This window comes from Chionomys nivalis, chromosome X (genome assembly GCF_950005125.1).
Source record: "Chionomys nivalis chromosome X, mChiNiv1.1, whole genome shotgun sequence".
In the NCBI taxonomy this organism is placed as follows: Eukaryota; Metazoa; Chordata; class Mammalia; order Rodentia; family Cricetidae; genus Chionomys; species Chionomys nivalis.
Window position 1 is genome coordinate 290065 of NC_080112.1, and position 13104 is coordinate 303168.

At 38.2% G+C, this 13104-nt stretch overlaps 2 protein-coding genes across 5 annotated transcripts in view; one reads left to right on the top strand and one right to left on the bottom strand.

The window, feature by feature from the left end:
• Positions 1 to 204: 204 nt before the first annotated feature.
• Spry3 (sprouty RTK signaling antagonist 3) lies at positions 205 to 9949 on the bottom strand. 2 transcript variants are annotated; one of them, XM_057760311.1, is made up of 4 exons: positions 9896 to 9949; positions 9185 to 9310; positions 4903 to 5025; positions 205 to 4151 (listed from the first exon to the last, which is right to left on the bottom strand). In XM_057760311.1, exon 4 carries the CDS (start codon positions 4140 to 4142, stop codon positions 3177 to 3179), a length of 966 nt encoding a protein of 321 aa, XP_057616294.1. In that variant the 5' UTR covers positions 4143 to 4151; positions 4903 to 5025; positions 9185 to 9310; positions 9896 to 9949; the 3' UTR covers positions 205 to 3176. The 2 variants fall into 2 exon arrangements, with proteins under 2 accessions (XP_057616294.1, XP_057616293.1); XM_057760310.1 differs by lacking the exon at positions 9896 to 9949 and adding an exon at positions 9555 to 9690.
• Positions 9515 to 13104, top strand: part of Tmlhe (trimethyllysine hydroxylase, epsilon) — a 206093-nt gene continuing 202503 nt past the window's right edge. For 2 of the 3 annotated variants that reach the window (XM_057760307.1, XM_057760308.1), the window contains exon 1: positions 9515 to 9634. The gene's annotated coding sequence lies outside the window, so the exon portion shown is untranslated. Of the gene's footprint in view, positions 9635 to 9970; positions 10051 to 13104 lie in introns of those variants that run through there. The other variant, XM_057760309.1, reaches the window with a different exon arrangement.

Sequence of the window (13104 nt, forward strand, 5' to 3'; positions counted from 1 at the left end):
GGCATAGAGCACCTATCAAGTCACCAATATGTGGAAAGCAGTAGAATTAGGTATAGAATTATTTAACTGCAAAGAAATACCAAGCAGAAAACACCACCTACACATTCATGTTTATGCAGTACATATCACAAAGCAGGGAAATAATGAAAACAGAGCCATTCTGAAGGATTTAGTTATTTTGTATATATTTTAAATATACATGTGCAATACATTAAAATATATAGAGATGTGTGATTATATTACACATATATATATACACATATCTATATGAAACCACAGAAGGGATACATATGTGCACTCACGTGTGTGTGTGCATACCCCAACAGGACCCATCTCTATGTAAACCAGATGCAGTCCATATCAGGCCAACTTGGACATAAATGAAAGCCCTGACTCGGCAGCAAATTGCATTCAAGAACCCTTCAGTTTATTCTACCAAGTATAAGGCCATTTAGAAATACACTGAGAAGAACTCCTCTGGGTGTATGGCAGAGCCCAGGGCTCTTCTGGCAGTGCACAATTTGCCTGAGTAAGGACTGCTATTAAGAAGGGCCTTGGAACTAATAAGCAAGCATCCATAGAGTAACTTTAGCTCCAGAACAATGCACAAATATCAAAGAATCCTTAGATATCTGGACTCTAAGCAAATTTTGGGCAGAAGCAGAGAGAAATGTGTGTTGCTACTCATCACCATCTAGTGTGACCAGACAACTGGGTGTAGCTTTTAGGGGTAGACTAAAGTACAATTAGGCAGATTTTTAAGATTAAACACAAACTATTTAAATTTAAAGGATTTAAAAGCAACATAAGAGGTTTCAGGTATTTAGGTATTGGTTTAAGGTTTATAAATGTTTCAAGAAGCCTAACCTTATGTATGGCACCATTTGCAGCAATATCATTAACAATATTAATAATCATCATAACATATTTATATATACAAAAATAGAGCAAAGCAATTCTACAAGAGGAGACGTAAGTGAAGGTATGGGTCTGTGTGCAACCCAATGTCAATACACTTCAGGAAGTTTCATAGCCAATAAATACTCTGTGGCATATATTTCTGCAGTATATATCCAATAAAGGGACTTGGAATTTCCTTTCTTCCTCCTGTGCATGACTATACACTTCTCACTTCACCCTGCAGCACACATCCATGCACACTTTAAAAGAGATGATATGTAGAGTCTGGAAGTCTTAAACTAAGTTGGAGCACCTTGACTTCAAGCAAGTGCCCTCAATATCTGAATTCCTTGATAAATTTTGAGTGTATTTACAGAGGGAAACTATAAAATTCTCATGTCTCTTAGTAGCAGTCTTTTGCACCCTGCCATCACCATTGCAGCCTTTTCCTTATTGACAGGGGTTCGCAGCACAGGCTCTTTGCATACATTTTAAGAGGGGAGTCATTTTTGTGCATTGTGTATCTTTCATCTCAATTGTTCACTGTTGATGAAATCTAGGTTCTTAGGCAGCTACCATTGCAGACAAAGCCAAGAAGGAGCACAGTGTGTGCAGCAAAGAGTAGATGCAATGGCGAAGATACAGCTTGGGTAGGGCTTCTTTGTTTTTCCCCACATTTGAGCTTCTACAAAGTACAGAGTCAAAGGTGATGTCCACTGGGGGCAGCCTCAAACCCAGTAGTTAATAAACTACCCACCATACACTGCGGAAAGACCACCACAATAATTTCTCGTGATTTTCAAAAAGTAATTGACAGGGAATCACTTTTTGGAATTGGTAACAGAGTCAGAAGAAAAAGTTCAATGACCCAGTGTAATGAAAGGGAGGAACAATGAAGGAGTCAGAAGGCTCATGTTTCTGTCAAATTCTGCTATCAACTCAAGTGTGTGGCCTTGGGCAATTCCCTTTCTATTTTCAGACCTTAGTTTCCCCATCTGTAAAATTACAACATTGAACTATATTATTATTTAAGATTCCTTCCAGCTCTAAAATTTTATGACTTTTTATGTCCTTTATTAAGGCCTGAGCCATGCAGTCTCAGGGTGGTTAGCTTCTACGAGAGAACATACCTCTGTAATATCCTTTGCTTTGTTCATTTAGCTATAAAGCAGTCTGCCTTTGGCACTTGGGTCAGACATACAAAGTTATGAGCATCCTGATTTACTATCCTACTCAGCATGCTAGTAGAATCTGTCAGTACTATAAGTTGATTAGCAGGAAAAGGAGAAAAACACTCCAACTAATTGAATTTGGAAATATAGAGGAGCCTCATATGCCCACAAACAGGTAAATGTGGTTGTGAGTGCATACACACATTGAGATACCGTCTATTGCTAGCAATCAACTCATTACAATAATCCATTTCCCTTAATACAATTTAGTAAATAGTATAGCATAGCAAAGTTTGTCATCTAAGGAAACACCTATGGAAAAATAACACTTTTGAGTGTGTCAGAGAAAGAGAGGCGGGAAAAGAGAAACAAAAATATCAAACGAAATAAAAATATGGACAAAGATTAATCTTAGAAAGCAGAATAATAGGTAGGAAATGAAAAACAAATGTGACAAAGTAAAAGGAGGAGAACAGAACAGGAAAATGAAAGAAGAGTCAGGGAGATTGAAAGTAAGAAAAGATGTAAGAGGGAGAAAGTAAGAAAAAGAGGGAGGGAGGGAGAGAGGGAGGGAGGGAGGGAGGGAGGGAGGGAGAGAGGGAGGGAGGGAGGGAGGGAGGGAGGGAGGGAGGGAGGGAGGGAGGGAGGGAGAGTCAGATTCCCTGGAAGGTTGAACGCTGTTCCACATGCACCTGTGATGACCATCTTAGAAGAAAGTCTTCAAAGGCACTGTGGAAAGCAGAATGACAATCAGAGTCTGCTTCGAGAGGCAATACCTTGGGGAGCCCCTAAACCTCCACATTGCTGACTCTGTCAGTCCTCAGTGTCCAAACCTCATGCCCATATATCACCTGAATTTGCCATGACAGCCATAAAAGCTGAGCAGGCCGGGTATAAAAGATTGAAGAAGAGTAGGATAGATTCTGTGAAAGAGCAAGGCATCCTGCACTGGGATATACTTTGCATTCTCCTGATACTGCAGGAACAAAAGAGGCGAGGCCCTAACTTTGGCTAGTTTATTATCTCACACCCTCCCCAAAACATGAAGCTTATGCTTTACTGAAGAGGGCCAGGAGGACACTCTGGATCCATCTTGTAGGAAGGTCATACAGACTTCTCCTGGGCCTTAGGGAAAGGTGCACTACCAGAAGAGATTTTTCTGCACACAGTGTTGGTGTGCCTCTTACAGCGGCAGCCGGGTCGCCGGAGGCTATCATAGCCCTGCTGGCACAGATGGAGGCATCCACGGGTAGGCAGGTAGCAGCACAGGCAGGGTAAGAAGAGGGAGATTAGACTCATGGCTGCCCAACGAATGAAGCAAGAGCTAGGCCCACAGGAGCAGGGCTCATCAGCGCAGTTGTCTTCATCATCAGTGGAGCAGTGGTAGAAGAGGCCCTTGACACAGCAGAGGCAAGTGCCATAATCAAGGAGGCTCTCAGCAGAGCAAAGGCAACGCTGGTTGCACATCCAGCAGGAGGGAAGAGGGCGAACCGCTGTGCATGGGACACACTTGCAGCGCCCGCACTCCTCGCAGATAAAGAGGTGATCGCTGGGATGCCCTACAGATAGCTCAGCTTCTCCCTTCAGAGCACCATCGACCTTTGGGTGGGCCCTTGCTCCAGGCTGGGTTCTGATGATGGACTGGCCTGAAGGAGAGGGCGTAACGCTGGCCAAGAGCCTTTGATCAGAGGCAGTGGTGCTTTGGGACATTGAGCTGGCAATGCTAGATTGGCTCAGATGCTGAGGCAGGGGCTGCAGCTGATGGCACTGGCTGATACTGCGTGGGAGAGCAGTAGGCATGGTAGCCAGGGACCAATCAGACTTGTGGGTTTGCACAATAAGGGAAGGGCTGGAAAGAGCCTGTTTACAGGGTGCTGGAGGCCGTTCCACATAATCATTGCTAGCATGAGTAGAGCGCAGCTGTTCAATAGGCAGAATTTGTTGGAACTCATCTATAGCTGTGGCATCCATTTTGCCTAGATTTTTGAGCTCTAAGTGATTTGGGGTCGGGGTGGCACTTATGGTGATTAAAAAAAAAGCCCTTGTAGTTATATGGACCTCAAAGCACATCAAAAAATCCTAGAAGAAAAGAAATAGAAACAATATATGAGAACATACATGTCACAAATTCAGGGAAACCAAAAAAAGTTAGGACTTATAATCACTACTTCATCTTTCAAATGCTGTATTGTAGGTTTCATGTAACACCTTTATTTTGTAAGTGAACTCACTTATTTTCAGACAAGTATGATCTTCCTATTCAAAGGATAAATCAGTTTTGAAGCAAATGTTATAACAATTTGCATATAAATACAAAATGTTAATTCTTTTTGTATTCCATCAAGTGACTAAGTTCACAGAAGCAACTAATCTAAGTTTTGAACATCTGAATTCTAGTAAAAATGGAGCCAAATGTTAAAGTAAAGGTCATTTCCTAATGCATATTAATTCAACAGCGGAAACTTCACAGGTATACCAAAAGAAGCTGCTCATATGTTTATATAGACATGTATATATCCAATCATTTTCCTGCTTTACCTTCCAGAGTAGCCAGAATGTAGGTATGCATCACCACACTCAGCTTCCAAAATCAAACTTTTTTTTTAATATTTTTTTAACACTGGGCAATGGGAAAACTATATAAAACTATAATACAAGCCCTGAATTATTTCAAATATCACTGTAACTATAAAATTGCATTTATCAAACAAATTCTGCATAGACTGCTTTCTCTATCTCTTACTTTACACCAGAAACAGGATTTTTAAAGAGAAAAAATATTCTTATACTGTACTTAAGCTTAGTTGAATATTAGAAAACATATTCTTACATCTTCATTGTGCCAAAAATGGTTGTGTAGTCATTCTCCTGAAGGCGTTGATATAGTGTAGAATCAATAAATGGTGACCTTGAAAAAATATTTCACAAGTAGTAGACTCCCGTACCTAGAGGACTGAATGTTTAGAAAAGAAATGAAAATATAAATCAAAAGGCAACATGGAACACCAGGACATAATGATCATTAGCATGAATACAGTACATATTTGAAATCTAGTGGATTTTAAGTATTCTTAGAATGAATCAATTACTTGTACTGGTGTATAGTTTGGATAGATTGAATAAATAGTAAATAAAAATGAACAAAGAACTGGAGAATAGTGTTTGTCTAGGTTTCCTCAATAAAAATAAAGATACAATTAATAAACAGTTCAGCAGCTAATAATGACTACACTTTGATGGTCTATGAGACTATATTCTCATATAAATATGATTAGCTAAACTTATATCTGTTTAAAAATTAGATAAACATAACATATGTCCAAAGACTCAAATATGAATGATACTTTTGTCAAATCATTTGATTTATTTAGGCCTCAGTTTCACTACCTATATAATTATAGGGGTGGGCTATGTGATCTCCAAGAATATTGCATAACAATAGTTTGTATTTTTATTTAAAAAAATTTAATCATTCTTTTCATCTGCACCATCTACATTTTCAAGTTTCTTGAGGGTAAATTAGGCAAAGTGCCCTTGTTTATTTGGAAAATTCAAAAACAAAAATAGATTCACTTCCTTGCACTTAAAGTCCTTGCAACCTTCAGTCCATAGCTTTACTAAATCTTTATACAGTCATAGTCTTGGCATTGGAAAGAAATATACAGTATTCATTTGGGCATCTGAATAAACAAGGATATACTGTTTAGTTAACTGTAGATTATATATGAATATAGAAACTTTGGACTATGAAAGGTATTTGACAAAATTATAAGAAAAGTGTTTATGTCCAACTGATCAAATACAGGATGGTTGGAGTCATTCAATCAGGTATGCTTTAAATACAGAAGTATATGCTAGATATAGTTAGATATATAAATTTCAAAAATACATGGAAGTATCACAAAAAATAATTACAAGAAGTAAATACAAAAGATAATTGTAATATATTCCTAAAACAGGGTTGCAGTGAAGTCACTGCAATGGCACTGGACATGCCCACAAAGTTGAAAGCTAAACTTCATCGAATCTAGGTCACAAAATAAACAACTTAGAACCAATAATAAAAATATTCAAGGGGGCTTCTACAGGGTACCAGAAGGTCACATGGTGTTTAGGTTAAGGTGTATTAAGACAGTGATAAGATTTTTCCAAGAGCGAGAGATTTGGTTGGATAATTGAAGAAACATAGAATAATGAAGCACTGTTGCTGTTGCCCTCAGGTAAGGGGGCTGACAGTATGAAATTAGTTTATTCCTGCTCTTAATTTTTTTTTATTAGAATGGGTTCTGAGAGCTAGTTGGATCAGTTAGATTCACTGTAATATTGGGGTTTTAAATAGTAATTAAAGGACTGGATGACAATTTTCTTGCCATTCTGGGGTGGCTGAATCAATCTAGCTTAAAAAAAAAGATGAACTAAAATAATCAGAATATTACACATACACACACACACATTATAGCAGAAGGTAATGAGGAGGAATGCTAAAAAAAACAAATAAGCAAGATACTACTTGTAGACTAGATGAGAAAATTTATGTAGACTAGATGAGAAACTACCATTGTATGCATGTTTATAATTTAGGAGTCCACCCATTAAAATGCCACTCTTTGTGAGCAGCAACACTTAATAAACTGCCTGTGGTCAATTTGATATTTTGATATATGACAAAGAATATACATATCACATATTATTAAATAGCAGTCAGTGTGTTTATGAATCTTGGCTATATAGGGATGGAATCTAGTGATTTTTGTCACGTAGTGCCTCTGCAGTAATGAATGATGCATTGTAAACCTACCTCCATCAGTCTTGGTGGCCAGGTGCTCATAGCTTTCTGAATAGTTTTTCTATAGCCATGAAATTTTCTATATACAACCTAAACAGAAATTCCTTTTCTTACTAGGAAGTTAAACCTATTCATGAAATGGTAATGTTTTTTTAATGAAAGAAAATGTATTTTTCTCTCTAAAACCTAAAATATGTCATGTTGAGACAAAAGTTGAAAACTTTTCTGTCTAAAGCTCTTTGCTGGCACCTTAAGACATTAATGATGTCTATAATAAATCTTTTTTGATAGAGTGTGATTCAAGGCTGATTTTTAAAGAGAGGAGAGAAAAAAGAAGGAACGGCTGACTACTGTTTTCTCCCACACTCACAGGCTCAATGCTGTTTTGTACCTTACTGTGTAATGGCTGTGGGGTGTGTTTTTCCCCTGCCCTCTGCTGTTATACACTTGTTCTCAGAATAACTGAAAGCAAACATAGGGGGAATTTCTGTAATGGCTTTATATGTTTTCTTAGTTCTACTATACCAAAGTCTGTTCTCTAAAAATCCTTCTCTGTGCAAAAGCATTTGCATCTCTATCAAAGCACACCCCCCTTTACAAATACCAAGTTGTATATAGTTTACATTACTGACCTCTCTGTTACTGACTGGGCCTCCCTCCTACCGCATACATCTTGCGAGAGCTGCCAGATTCTCACCACATTTAACTCTTAACTTGTCACGTTGCTACCCCAATCCTATTCATTACTTTAATAGTTTCATTAAGACTCATAGCAGTTTATTTCAAGCCCCTGAGCCTTGCAGTTTTAAGACCTTGGCATTATTAAAGATATAGGAATTTTAGTGATGAGTGATACAGAGAAAAATTTTAACACTGAATAAATTCATATACTTCTAATGGTGAGGAAAATTCTAAGAAATGAGTTATTCATTTAAGACACTGGGATCTTTATATAATCCTCAAATTATTTTCTAAGACACAAGAAACTTAGGATATAGTCTTAACTCTAGCTTTATTTTGCTGTGTTACTATAGGTAAGTGACCTCTCTGTTTCTTCATCTGCAAAATGAAGAGGTATGTAAGAAAGATTTTTAAAGCCCATTTTGCCCTGGTCTAAATTCTTTCCTGGGTTTCAACTGCACATCTAAGTCTCAAATTCTTTCATGAAGAATTAGTCTCCTTTCTTTTCAATCCTTGGTTACTTACTATTCAATTCTGAACAAATATCTCTAAATACAAACCACTCATATCATTAGATTATCTTTCTCAGCTAGAGACCTAAAAACAGAACATAAAGAAATAAAATGTCTAGAATTTTACAATAAGATCTTAGTGTATGTCTGTTAGACTCAAATAGACAACAATATACTTAACTGTGGATGAACTGCTAGTCTACCTTATTTGTATTTTTGCATGTAGCTGTCTTGCTTTAACACCTTTTATGCTCCATGTAATAATACATCACATTACAGCAAGGTTTTAATATGGTGCAGAAAATCAACAATAATTTGCATTTCAAAATGCATTATCTGCTTAAGAGTTCAATTTGTTTTCTGTTCATGGAACTTGATTTGAAACGTTCATAGGTAAGTGATAGATGTGTTGAAGGAAGTGTACTGTAAATCGGTTCCCTAGGTCCTATCAAATGTCTTTTGACTAACTATGCTCACGGGTTCTTATTTTGGACAAAATCCCCCTATGCCACATAAAGATATGTACACATATACCCAGGCATGAATCCAGAAATTTCTAAATCATTGCTCTGACTCAATGTAAGTGGGGGGTTATGCCGTGTCAGCTTGCGCCATTTCTACCCAAGGCAAGGTGATGTGATGAAATCTGAACGATGCACAGCCCAGACTTGTGAGCCAATAGCAGACTAGCCCCATGCTGACAAGGATGCCCGCTGGGCAGCCAGACTGGCCTCAGCACGGGCTCTTCCTACGTCCTCACCTTGGGTGGTTAGGCTGCGCAGTAAGGGGCTTAGGTAAGCACCAAAATGCATTAAAGGTCAACAGACTAGACATTAAATTGGCAAAAAAAAAAGGGATCATATTGAATTCCTATTTTGATTTTTAAATTTTCAGTATGAATAATTTTCTACGAGAGCTGATTCATTTAAATGTCATTTTAAGGGTTTTCATTTTATTTTACCCAGGCACTTTCGTGTGTGTGTGTGTGTGTGCACACGCGTGCGCGTGCGCGCGATCACACACACACACACACACACACACACACACACACACCGAACGCTGGAATGAATGGCAATCTGTGCATTGCATAGAAGGAATTCTGAAGTCTTTAGGAGCTAATCCCCGTGGCTTACCTTGAGAAAATGGTTTATCCATGCCGAGAAAAGCAGAAGAACTAACCCTCGATCTGGCTCAAAGGATCTCTTCTCCCGAGTCTTCACGTTTTTCCACCTCTCTTCGGAAAGTCTGAATGAAAACTCCTTTAGTGGAAGAGAAGATAAAAACAGAGATAGTTCTGTCTTGGTCCTTCCGACACAGCAGGAGAAGGAGAAAGGAAGAGAGGGAGAAGGGAAGAGAGGGAGAAGGGAAGAGAGCAGAGGGAGAGGGAGAGAGAGGGAGAGAGAGGGAGAGAGGGAGAGAGAGAGAGAGAGAGAGAGAGAGAGAGAGAGAGAGAGAGAGAGAGAGAGAGAACGGCGGCATTAAGGAGGGGGTTGAGAATCAGACCTGTAGTGGCAGACACTCTGTGGATTTTACATGCAGAGCTGAATCTTGATGCACGTATTCCCCAAAGAAAGCTCAGCAGGGTAAGTTCACCTCCTCCTCTTTCTCCTCCTCCTCTTCTTTCTCCTCCTCCTCCTCTTTCTCCTCCTCCTTCTCTTTCTCCTCCCCCTCCTCCTCCGCCTCTTACTCCTCCCCCTTCTCCTCCTCCTCCAGTTTCTTTCCCCCTCCTCCTCCAATATTTTCCTTCCCCTTCTCTTCCCCTCCCCCTCCCCTTCTCTCCTTCCTTCTCCCTTACCTACTCCCCCACCTCCCTTTGCTCCCCCCCCCCACGCCTCCACATCCACCTCAGTCTCCTCCAATCTGTCAGAAGAACCGAAGCAGCAGAAACTGCAGTTGTAGACACAGGGTATCTCAACCAAGCAATAGATACCGCTAGTGTGTGATTATTTATACAGCTCTGGGTGTGTTGGTATATGATCTGCGGCAGTATGTGTGTAGGGTGAGGTTGCACTCTGTGTTCAGCTCAGCTGGCTGGTTGTTTTGTGAATGTAGAGGGTTTCTGGAGGTCTTGTGAATGGGTTATAGGGGGAGGATGGGAAGGGATTTATTGCTCGTTGCTATAATTTTTTTCTCTCCCCCCTCTCTGTGTCGTGGCTTTCCCGGAGCTTTAGCTCTTAATGCTTGGCTAAGTGGCGTCATCCAGCTGAAATTGAATCGACCCATTAGAACTCCCCATAGGAATCTCTGTATCCGGTCCCTGGGTAATGACTGAAACAAATTTTAAAGAGGAGTGGGGTTCCAGGGGTGGTAAAAAATTTTAAGGAGGCCTTATTTAAATATCTCTGCCAATCACAAGACTCTCAGAATTTGCTGACTGACTGTAGCTTCAATCTGATAAAGATTGAGCTTCTCCTTTAAGAGCTTCCCCCACCTCTTTTCCTCATTCATTCCCACTCCCCCCACACCGCACTAATGATTGTCCATCCATCATCCTCTGGGAAACCATTACCCAACCTACATTCCCTTTCTTCCTTCAGCATGTCATACATTTAACAACAAATATTTATTAAGTGCCTTCCTTTGTGCTAGGTGTTCTGAATTCCTGCCTTTATGGAGCCTCCTTGGGACTTTCTGGGTTTTGAAAATAAAGCAACAAAGCAGCCTTAACTTACTCTTAGAGAGAAAGACAAATCTTTCTGTAAATTATCTTCAGCTCATTATTTAGTTCAGTAAGAAGGGGCGGATTGTCCTTCTCACACCCAGACAGAAGCATTGGAAGAAATTCAAGCCTTATATTTAAAATTAAAGTCCTGCTTAGGTGGACTAGTGGCAGGAACTTGGTCATCAACATTCTTAGGATGCTTTGGTTACTCTATCTATAAAATTAAGATGGTAAATGGTGACAGTTCAGACTAAAACAAACTCGTGAGTCTGGAAACTCAGATTCTTAATCTTACTCTAATTCCTTGTGTGACCTTTGTAATTTGCTTCCTCTCTAGAGCCCCAATTTCTACATTAGCAGAAGGAAATCTGATTTGGTAATTGCCCTGTCTAGCTTTGCCATTATATTATCTACACCCTTTCATGAATATCAGAACAAAAGAAAACAGAAACTGTAAAAATGTATGGATGTGTGTTTGCACATACTCTGTAAAAGTTCTTCAGATTATTCTGTTGCTATATATCATATATGTGTATAATACTTATATTCATATATAATTTATAAGCAAATCTAAATGTGTTTTTAATCATAATTATCAGTCAAGAGATTTTTCTATGTAAATTCTTCTCTTTTATGGCTCAATACTGTTCTTCACTTGAGTTTATTGAAATTATGAAAACCATAAAAACTAAATCATAGGTTTGTCTGCAGATAATAGATTAGTAATCTATTCCTTTAACAACTATTTATTGTACATCAACTATGTGCCAAGAACTTACTACTAGCTAGGTCCAGGCCAACAGATCAACATTAACAATCTTGATTTCTCAATTTAGGAGGTATGTATTTGACTTTGGAAAATTCAGTTAACCCCTATTTCTTCATCTTTAAAATAGAGACAAAAATAGTTCTACATCATAGAATTATATTGTTGCTCTGTAATTTGAATAAGGTTTTACATTTAGAAATTCTATTAGATTGGCATATAAAAAGCACTCAATGAATAGTAAGTATAAATTAAAAAATGTTTTCACCTTAATTCTGTCCTTATGGACATAGCAAGAGATGGTTTTAATTAAAAGTCCTTTTAGTTTTTAAAAGTTTTAAAAACTTTTCATTTTATGTGTATGAGTGTCCCACCTGCATGTAAGTGCACCATGTGCATGCAATGAAAACAGAAAAGGACATATTATAAGCTACCATGTAGGTACTGGGAAACTGAACCAGGGTCCTCTGTAAGAACAAGTGCTCTTAACCTCTGAACTATCTCTCCAGCCCTACCTTTTATTGTTTTAAGGTACACATTTAAATTTGAACAGGTGGGTTTCCTAATTATTTCCCCCTTTATTCTTTGAGTCTATCTTAAGGAAAAAATCAACCAAGATTATTCAACCTTACATTTTAGGATACCTATGCCAAAACAATTATGTCACGAATCATTCATTCCACAGTGTTTTCTGTGAGCCAACCATTAATAAATTTCTGGTATTCCAACAACTAAATGTCCTGTCCTTTCAGAATTGACATTTAATTAAGTAAGGAGACATTTTTAAAATCTGCAAGACACTGTCTTAAGTACTTTATGTGGTTCAACTCATTTAATTCTTACAACAATCCTATGGAGTTTACCTACAAAAGAGAAACAAAAATTTAAAGAAATTAGGTAATTTACATGACTTATAAGTTTCAGATCTGAATTTAATTTACTACAGGGCTTGCATACTTAATCACTATGCCATAGTGCCCAGTCATGTGCAAATCCCCCCTACACACACATATGCAACATTCTTCCAAACTATTTGGCATTTACTATGGTTAGAATATATGTGTCTCCCCAAAATTCTTATGTTGAAAACTAATCACGAATGTTGTGATATTAAGAGGAGAGTCTATTGAGAGTTAATTAGGTCATGAAATTGAAGCCCTCATGGAATTAGTGATCTTATACAAGAATCCCTGGTGAGCTAGGGTGTCCTTTTCATGATATAAAGATTTAGTGAGAAGGTTCCTATGAATCAGAAAGTTAGACCTCATCAGACACTACCAATAACTTTATATTAAACATCCCAGTCTTTAGAATACATCTACTCTAAGATATTTTGTTATAGTAGGTAAAACAAATGAGACATTAACTCTGAATATTTTATATTATTATATACTTCTTTGTCTTTGAATATTCTGCTCAGTCTTCTTGAAATACTTCACTAATGTATATTTTTATACCTAGGTGTCAAAGTCCCACATTGTAGGAAAACTTTGCCTAATCATGTCAGTACTCTTCTTAAGGTTCCAGTTGGCTTCCTTATACTTTAATACAATCAATCACAGAATTTGCCAGCCTTTATTTATGATTATCTGTTTTCCATGTTAGACAGTTATCATTGGTGGTAA

Excerpts from the sequence above, each read along its gene's own strand:
- Spry3 (XM_057760311.1), bottom strand. The coding sequence starts at position 4,142 with ATGTGCTTTGAGGTCCATATAACTACAAGGGCTTTTTTTTTAATCACC.